Below are 8,813 nucleotides of genomic sequence, written 5' to 3'. Positions count from 1 at the left end.
ATCTTTTTTTTTTTTTTGGAATTCATGTGGAAAATCTTTCTGTTAAGAGAAATTTCTAGGCTTGATTTTTCCCACTTTATTCTTAGAGAACAATTTATTTCCTGTGACAGAAAATGAGCAATGAAAAGCAGAGTCCATATTTTATGCTGACACTTCATGGTTTCTATAGCCAAAACTATGAAGGTGAAGTAAAAGATAAACCTGTTTTTGTACACATAGGAATGGCAGTGTCTGTAGCATTTACCCAGCACTACTGCTGCTAAAGCACATGCAGCAACAGCAGAACTGAAACCATACAGTAAGTAGTGGGCTGAAAGAAGACTCCTCTTTTCTTGTAACAGAGAGAGTAGCAAGGATGTACATAGACATGCAAGTTTTGCTGTTGGTAATACTCTAGTTGACAAGGTTATGATGGACAGGTGGCCCAAGAGGTTGCCTATTATCACTGCAAGTGTGCTGGCTCATGATACCTTGTTCATAGTTTCAGTGTGCTTTCTTAAAACAGAAATCTATGGCGTTACATTGTTTGCATCTTTGTTGTCCTACCATCATTCTCCTTCATCTAAGGGGAAAGGTTGAAGTGTGAGCTCAGACTTTTAGGCAAACAAAATCCGCACTCAGCTTCATGAAAAGCTTCACTCATAGTCATCCATCAGCCTCGCATTGAAAGTCCAAAGGAAATAAACTTTCTTATTCCTTAGGGAATAACATATCTGTGGGCAGCTGCTTGAGGAAGCAGTTGGTATGGAGGTCACTCAGGTAGTGAGGAAGTTTTATCCAGTTCTGAACATTTGCAGCCCTGTCCAAATGGGACAGGACTCTGGTTTTATCCAACCTGCTGCAGAAATTTGCATTATGATTTGCTGTCTTCAACTTAGAATGCATTGTTTGCAGATTTTGTGCCTTCTGTTTCGGGCTGTATTGTTTAGAGTGCTATGTTTTTCTTAACTGTTCATAAATCAAAGCATAGTGCTCTCTGTAAAAGAGGCCTGGTCCATTAACTGCTTTGAAGGTTAAGGCCAAGACCTTAAGCTGGCAGGAGGAGACCAGAAGCCAAAGGAGAGACTGGAGTGCTAATACCATCCTAAACCTTGCAGGAGCCAGGCAGTCCCATTTTTCTGCCATCTGGAGTTTTATCGTTGGTTTGACATCCAAGGTGAGAAACAGTGAATCACAGTAATCCAACCTTGAGTTCTTTGGCCTTGTTTGTAGAGAGAGATTGAATTTCCTAGCAACTTGATGGTGGAGGAAAGATAGATTTTGTAACCAATGCTCTATGGTCATGAAAGATGCTATTTGTGTTATGGACAGGAGTTCCTGCTAGCCCAGTTTTATAGCTAGCTCTTTGCATTTTGTGCTGTAAAAGGTAATGATGCTTAGTGGTTTGTATGGATTAAGCTTGAAAAACATGTTCTCCTTTCAGCCCCCAGTTATGTTTCTTATTAAAGGCATTTTTGCTTAGGTTCAAAACCACACCAAAATCTTGATGATACGACGGTATTCGTGTGAATTTTGCAGCTGTTGTTTTTGAATGATTGTAGTAAGTAATAAAAAGGTTATTTTGAGATGTATGGGTTTTTTTGCCTTTATTGCTTCAAAAGTTTTGAGAAAATTATATGTGCAAGCACTTTCGCAGTTTTCCTAGTATAGTCAGCCATTTTTTCTTGTGTATCACATGAGAGTTTTTTTTAATTAAAAAAAAAAGGAAAGAGAATCACTTAAATTCTGAATGCTGGATCATAATATCACAAGTATCGATCACAGACCTAAACAAAATAGCTCGATGTTTTTTTAAGACTAGAGTTTAAATTGGTCCATTTATGAATTGCTTTAATTCAAGATATTTCCTTGTCAAGAAGTCTGGGTAAGAGCCTTCATTCTAGCCAGGAATAAACTGTCTTGAGTCTATTGAGGCTCTTTATAAAATGAGAAATGGTGTTGTTTCAGTTATTAAAGACAGAATGACTGAAACTGAGTCTGGCATTAGCTCTTTGGTAGCTCACATGATTTCTGAAATCTGACTCGTGGGGAAGGTAAGAGAAAGGGGCCTGGGTTACCTGTTTATCACAGCACCTTTCCATTGCTATATGAAAGTATAAAACACTTGTGTACACCAAGGCAGCTGGGTGAATTACTCTGTGGAATTGAACAGCAACTTTAACTGCATTTCTGTCTATAAGGTATGTGTACCTATCTGTGTAATTCCTGTGTGTACTAAATAAGCCCAGGGCACCACAAGTGGTGACCTGAGGTGTGAAATCACAAAGGTGGTGTTTGCTCTCTCTAAGAGCACACCTGGTCTTGGCTGCTGAAAGCCATAGTGACCAACACCTGCTGGTAGTCTCAGGCCACTGCTCTGCTCCAGCCCTGCCTCTCCCAAGGAGGAGTTTGGCAACACCACATCCTGTCTCAATTACTTCCTGCCCCTATTTTGATGACTGTTGTAATACAGGCTACTCAATTATATTATTCCTCCTTTGAAAATGCCATCTGATCATCCAGTGGTCTACAGGAGTGGGCAGGATTGCTGCTTGACCTGACAGGCACAAGTAGGATGACAGAATGACTTCAGTAGCTACCTGTTGGGAGTGCCTGTATTAGCAGCTTCTTAACCACTGGTTCAGTATTTGTGCTACAGGCAGCCTCTGTGTCATTAATATCCTGTCAAGGAAGGTGCTGATCAAGACTGTATGTAACTAAATTTTACTATTAAGGCAGCTCCTGTTTTGCTCAGCCAGTGAAGGTTTTTCCAGGTTAGGAGTAGTCATAGGGTAGCAAGCATCTCCTCTACTGGAAAGGTTTTGTTTAAGGATGGTGTGCTGCTTATAAATTCCTGGTTCAGTTAGTTTTATTTCAAAGCTGATGACCCCTGCTCACCTGAATCTTTGGAATAAGGACTTGCCTGACTGGTTGTGGAAGTCATGAAGAGAGATGAGCAGACAGAAAAACTGATCCTGTGGGTGTTGTGAAGCACCAAACAAGTGCCTGTGCTGATGCAAGTGAAATGAAGCAATATATGAACTAGAGTAGAGTAGGGACTACCCTGACCTAAGTAGAGGATATCAGAAATGTGTGAGTGCTCTGTAGAGTTCTGTTTTTTTCTTTCTTTCACTGATACATTTTTTTGTATGGGCACTAAAGTACAATAGTTGAAACAAGATACTGGTGGAACGGTTTAATAGTAATCTAGTAAAGAACTATGCTTTTGGATTAAAAGAAAAAGAAAACAAAACCAATTTTCAAGTGCACAGGCCCTTTTTGGTGTCACTGTGATGTTCAGTGACTTCACTAAAACAAGCCTTGATGGCACTTTATGACACCACTAAACACGCACAAGCACTTATTGCCATGCATAATGCCTGGCACAGCCTAATTGAGAAATCATTGTTCACTATGTTAGCATAAGATACATTGGCTTCAAACAAGCATACTGCTGGACTGGAATGGAGATTTTTGCTCTCTGCTGTTCAGACTGAAGTTGGCTGGTTGATGAAGTTGAAAGGATGCATCTGAGGAGTGTCTCTTGCATCATATCATTGTCTCTGCAAGTCACCTGAGCTTTAGGAGAAAAAAATAAAAGCAGTTAGGAAAGCAGTAATATTTAGGCAGTGAAGATACAAATTCAGTTAAATAATACTGGTCCAGCATTGTTACTGTGTCAATCAGTTCTTTCTTTCTTTGTTGTTTCACATATGTTGGTTTGTGAATTTGACTCCTGGCCATGCTCAGCAAAGTTGTTAACATTTAAGACTGCTCTGTGTTTTGAGGGGGGACGGAAAGAAACAAGCAACCCAGTTGGAAGCATAGGAGACAGACTAGGGGAGGTAAGAACATTGTAGACAAAGTTAGAATAGCCAAGAATTTTGCATGAAAGATAGAGGAAACTCTAAGTTTTGAAGAGAAATTACTCTACACGGTGCACAACTGTAGTGACTAGAGCAGCATAGTTTCTGGGTAGACGCAGTGGAGAGCAGTTGTAATGTGTCGTCTTTACCTGCTTGCCTGAGCAGGACAGCCTGCTCGATTTAGCTGTGTGATTGAACACATCTTATAAAAGGTAATTCATAGTCTAAAAAAAAACTTACTCTTGCATTGAATCTGTCAACTACCATTTGCTCCAGTTCCAGTTGAAATATTTTCTCTAAAATCATGACATCGAAGTCTGAATTACAAAGTGTAAAACTGAGAATTTCAAGATAGAATAAAGGAAATTGTTACTCGCCCATATATAACTAAAAATTTACTTTTGCTGTTCAGTATCATTAGTGCTTCATAATTTTACCCCATCTTTATGTTTCTATCGTATCTACTGAACTCAAAGAAAACCTACAAACTATTGCTTCCCTACATTCTATGCAAAGCTAAATGGGTAGCCAACAGACATGCCAAAGACACTGCATCTGGATTTCATGTAGGGATGCATATCTCACATGAACACGTTTTTCAAAATGTGTTATTTCTTCTTGGAATTTCTTATTCTGGTGTTGGCTTTGCCAGTGAATAATTTTCTTCTGAGGGGGGTGAATTGGAGGGTGAAAATTAACAGGTCAATAGGAATCCACACACTGCCATTACAGGCACAAAATAAATTGATAAATTGATGTGAGTTTAAATTAATAGACTATGCAATTATCATTGTACAAATATTATTCAGGCATTTAATAAAATAAAATTGTCTGTTCTTGCAGGAGTTTCTTAGTGTGAGTTAAATCACTCTCTTAAATTTGAAGTTGCCTTTGTTACAATAACTTTCAAAAATGGACTTATTTCTATTTTTTTCATCTGACTATAGGTAGGAATCTTGTAGTTAAGGTCCATCCTCTGTTTGATAACTGTGGGTTAGTAAGTCTGCAGGGTGTACTGCTTTCAATATGCACAGAAAGATTGTTTATGGTGCAGTGGTGGAGAACTTGTGTGGGCACTCAAAATTGCTGAGATTCTGTTCCCAGCCTTCTAAGAGACTCCACTGGTGCTGAATCACTGGGCTTCCTAGAAAATCTGGACATCGTTTGAGTCGAGGCAGATTGTAAAGTTTAAGTCTGCATGATTTCTCAGTTAATTTGAGTTCTTGGAGTATATGGGGAACCACAATGCATCCATGAAATATTCAGTAAAAGTTTTTAACTAATTTTCTGTGTAAAATTTTGTCATGTCTGCTGCTAAATGCTTGGAATACCCTGGAACCTTAAAAAATGACTATTGAACCCATCTGCAGCCTCCCAGATACCGACAGCTTCATAAGCATAGAAAGAGAACACAGCACAACAACTTGTTCAGTCAATGTTTGCATTTGCTTGGTGCTTGTTTTTGTCTTTTTTTTTTTAACCTCAATTTGCTTAGAGATGTGCCACAATTTCCAACAACATAATAAAAATGTATATATTGCATACTTAATCATTATAATAAACTTCTCTTTAGAGAGCTTTAGTGCCTCCCTGCAGTGGAAAACTGAATATGAGAGAAGACTTGTGTCATTTCAAGAATGGCTAAATGTTAAGTATGCGAACTTCTGGCAGAGCAGAGGGTTTGTTTGTTTGCTTATCTTGTAATTTAGTTTTCCCCATGCCACTTTTAGAACTGGGAGAATCTGTGAGACTGCAAGTTGAAAGATGACGAGAAAAAGCACAGCTGAGGACAATTTTTGTTTTATTTTTGTCTGCATAGTTCATGCTTACCTCTTCTAAGCTACTGTCTGAGAAATTCAGTCTTGGTGGCGATAGTTTGTGTAGGCAACTGGCAAGGTAGTACACATAAACAAGAAATTGGTTGTTATGTCTTCAGATAATAGCAGAGGTTTCTCTTGGCACCTTCTATTAGAGAAAAGATAAGATAGCCATTGGAAATGTTGTTGAAAAAGTACTAAGCTATCTTTGTCTGTTCATTAGCCTCCTTGGCAATGATGTCATCTTAACTGAAGATACGAGCCTTATGAGCCAGCCCTGAAAAATTAGATTCCAGGAGAATAGATTCCTGTTCCCAAGATGCATAAAGGTCTCTTTGAATGGAGCTCTCTGTGCACGCCTTGTTAGGTTTATAATTGGTCACCCCGTTATGGAGAACTTTGATACAGTTGGTTTGTGGTCTAACAGAGGCTTCTCCTTCGAAGCACCGGAAAACAACGGATTAAACTTGTTTTGCAGGCATCTTTCCCAGGGAACTTGCAACTCGTCCTCGTTCTGCGCCCAACAGGACTTTTTCATCGAGCTCTCTCAGACATTGCTTTCAAGTTCAACAAAGATGAGTTTAAAATGAAAGTACCTGTAAGTAATGTTCTGTTTCCACTTTGTTATCAGGGATCTGTTGAAGTACTTAGTCTAGCCAGCGATGTTTATCTTTTAAAATAAGCTTTGAAACTGTGCAAGCTATTCAAATAAATGCAAATAGGTGGTGATATGAGTTATTTTATGTCTGTCAGATGTTAATTTCCAGGATTGGAGCTAATTAAGATATGTTCCCTACAGTCCCTATTTATTTCTTAGAACCAGTCCATACATCCCCAATCCATGCAGATAGTACTGTTCTCTCCCACAGACAGAGAAGACTGAAAATGAATAAAAAATGAATGAGATGTTGTTGCTCTTATTAAAAAAAAAGAAAACTCTAGTATATTATTCAAGATAATATGAAATAACTGATAGAGTACTATTTTAAATTTTAGTTTGGTTATTAGATTACTAGAAAGCCTATGTATAGTTTATCAAGATTTAAAATGAGTAAAATCTGATGGAGTCATTTATGTTGTATGATTCAGAAGTTGTTTTTAATGTGTGCCTTGGAGCCCAGTGCTCATGCTTATTTGCAGTTATTTAAGTTTATATCATCAAGTGTTAAGCTTTTTGTTTGTTTTCACATTGTTTCTTTTTGGAAATAGTTCTATCGCTTGCTTCTATATGAAAATGAAGCTTCTCTAATAGAATCTGAAAGATACGGCTTAGAATCCTTAACAAGGGACTTTTCACCACCGATCATGTTCCCTTTTTCTTTACTTCTGCAGATCATAATGCTGGGCTCAGTATCAGAACTGCAGGGTTACATTGATAAAACACAATTAACAGAGGATCTTGGTGGCACCCTGGATTACTGCCATAACAGATGGCTATCCCGTCGCACTGTAAGTCTTGGTGGTTGTTTTAACTTTGCAGTTTCATGAGCTCTTCTGTTTTATACCCTGTCATTTATAAAACGTGTTCCAAGTGATGCAAGTTGACTTGGTCTGAGTGAGATGTTCCCAATGGTACTTAGTCATCTTAGAGAAATAATATGAGTAATAACTTGGGAGTGGTTTTCTGAATGCTTGGAGCAAAGGATCTGCAGTGTATTGTAGTGTTGGGGTATGTTGTTTTTGCTACAAGAAAGAAAAAGCTCAAGTTGTAAAATAGCTCCAGATTTTAAAAATATGAGGAAGATATACCTGATACAAGCCTAGGAAAAACATACAATTAAGGAATTAATGGTGATGGTATCTGTTGCTTACAAAACTATATTTTGACCATTTTTAAATCATGTAATTCATCTGTTCGAGTTTGTTTTGTCAGTTATATTTTGTGTGTATGTGTCTGTTTGTGCATATGCATATGTTGAGCATGAAACATCTTTAATGGTTTTTATTCCAAAAGGCTATAGAAGGTTTTGCCCAAAAGGTTAAGCAAACAGCTCAGATTCTTCAGTCCTTTGGGACTGAACTGGCTGAAACAGAGCTACCAAATGATGTGCAGTCAACCAGCTCCCTTCTTGCAGTGCATACGGAAAAGAAGGACAAAATGAAGGTATGTACATTTTGTAAATATGTCTTCTAGTTTGAGTGTTTGTAATTCATAGCTAACATGGCTAATAAAAAGCCTGCAGGGTTAATAGATGGAAACGTAAGGACAGCTGGTTAATAGATGATGAAATTAATAGACGATGATAATGAAATTATTGCACTGAAATTTCACTGAAATTGTTTTTCTTGGTTTGAAGTTAAGAATCCTCTCATTGTTTTCAGTAAGGGCAGTTCTTAGAGCTAAGTACACCTTATGTACAAACACACCGTGACTTGTGTGAAAACAAATACTCTTGTATGAAGTTATGAGTTTAAATTTGCAGTCTTGTTTATAGTGATAATTTTTTTGTATCTGCATGCATAGAAAAAGGTACAACCTCTTGAAGAATGGACAAATGTTCTTTTAAATCAGCTTAAATGAATAATGTTTAGGGGTTTCAAAACAGTAAGTTTTAAGTTTATGAGATAATTGTATCACAGAGACATGCTAGAAGATTATCTATTACAAAAATTCAACCCAATGTAATAGGGACTTAAGACCCATAAACTGACATAGCATCTAGCATGATTATTGTCAACACTGCTTTTAATCAAGCTATGCTTGTTTTATTGCTGTTATAAACAAAGTATTTTTTTTCAGTTTGATGCCTAGAGGAATCTATTTAAATACACAAAATAACAAGAATCCAGTAATCACGGAATTCTTCTGTGCGGGGTTTTTTGTGGGTTTTTTGTTTGTTTGTTTATTGGTTTTGTTCTTTTTTTGTTTTATAGGAAGATATAAGGTTAGCAGTAGAACAGGGAGACGATATCCTTGGAAGTATTACAAAGCCAGTTACTGAGAACCCTGAATACAAACTGAATCAAGATCAACTAGACAATCAAACTACAGTAGAAAGGTGAGAGGAGTGAAATACTGAATATGCTGCTCCTCTGTGTTTTTGACCCCTGCCTGGCTCTGTGACTTAATTCTATATGTATGCTTAGGAAGTAAGCAAATGATGCAGTGTGAATAGATAAAAGGTGCTTTCGGAAATGACTCTGCTGTTAT

At 37.6% G+C, this 8,813-nt stretch overlaps 1 protein-coding gene across 9 annotated transcripts in view; it reads left to right on the top strand.

Moving 5' to 3' along the window:
- The window catches only part of MCF2L (MCF.2 cell line derived transforming sequence like), a 131,831-nt gene that overhangs the window by 97,248 nt on the left and 25,770 nt on the right, over positions 1–8,813 (top strand). For all 9 annotated transcript variants that reach the window (XM_031557701.1, XM_031557697.1, XM_010728506.3 and 6 more), the window contains exons 5-8: positions 6,141–6,260; positions 6,995–7,111; positions 7,617–7,766; positions 8,537–8,661. In XM_031557701.1, the coding sequence (XP_031413561.1) occupies positions 6,141–6,260; positions 6,995–7,111; positions 7,617–7,766; positions 8,537–8,661 (512 nt within the window). The remainder of the gene's footprint in view (positions 1–6,140; positions 6,261–6,994; positions 7,112–7,616; positions 7,767–8,536; positions 8,662–8,813) is intronic.

This window comes from Meleagris gallopavo, chromosome 1, assembly GCF_000146605.3.
Source record: "Meleagris gallopavo isolate NT-WF06-2002-E0010 breed Aviagen turkey brand Nicholas breeding stock chromosome 1, Turkey_5.1, whole genome shotgun sequence".
NCBI lineage: Eukaryota > Metazoa > Chordata > Aves > Galliformes > Phasianidae > Meleagris > Meleagris gallopavo.
The sequence above is the reverse complement of the archived record's forward strand: the minus strand, read 5'-3'. Positions and strand labels throughout refer to the sequence as shown.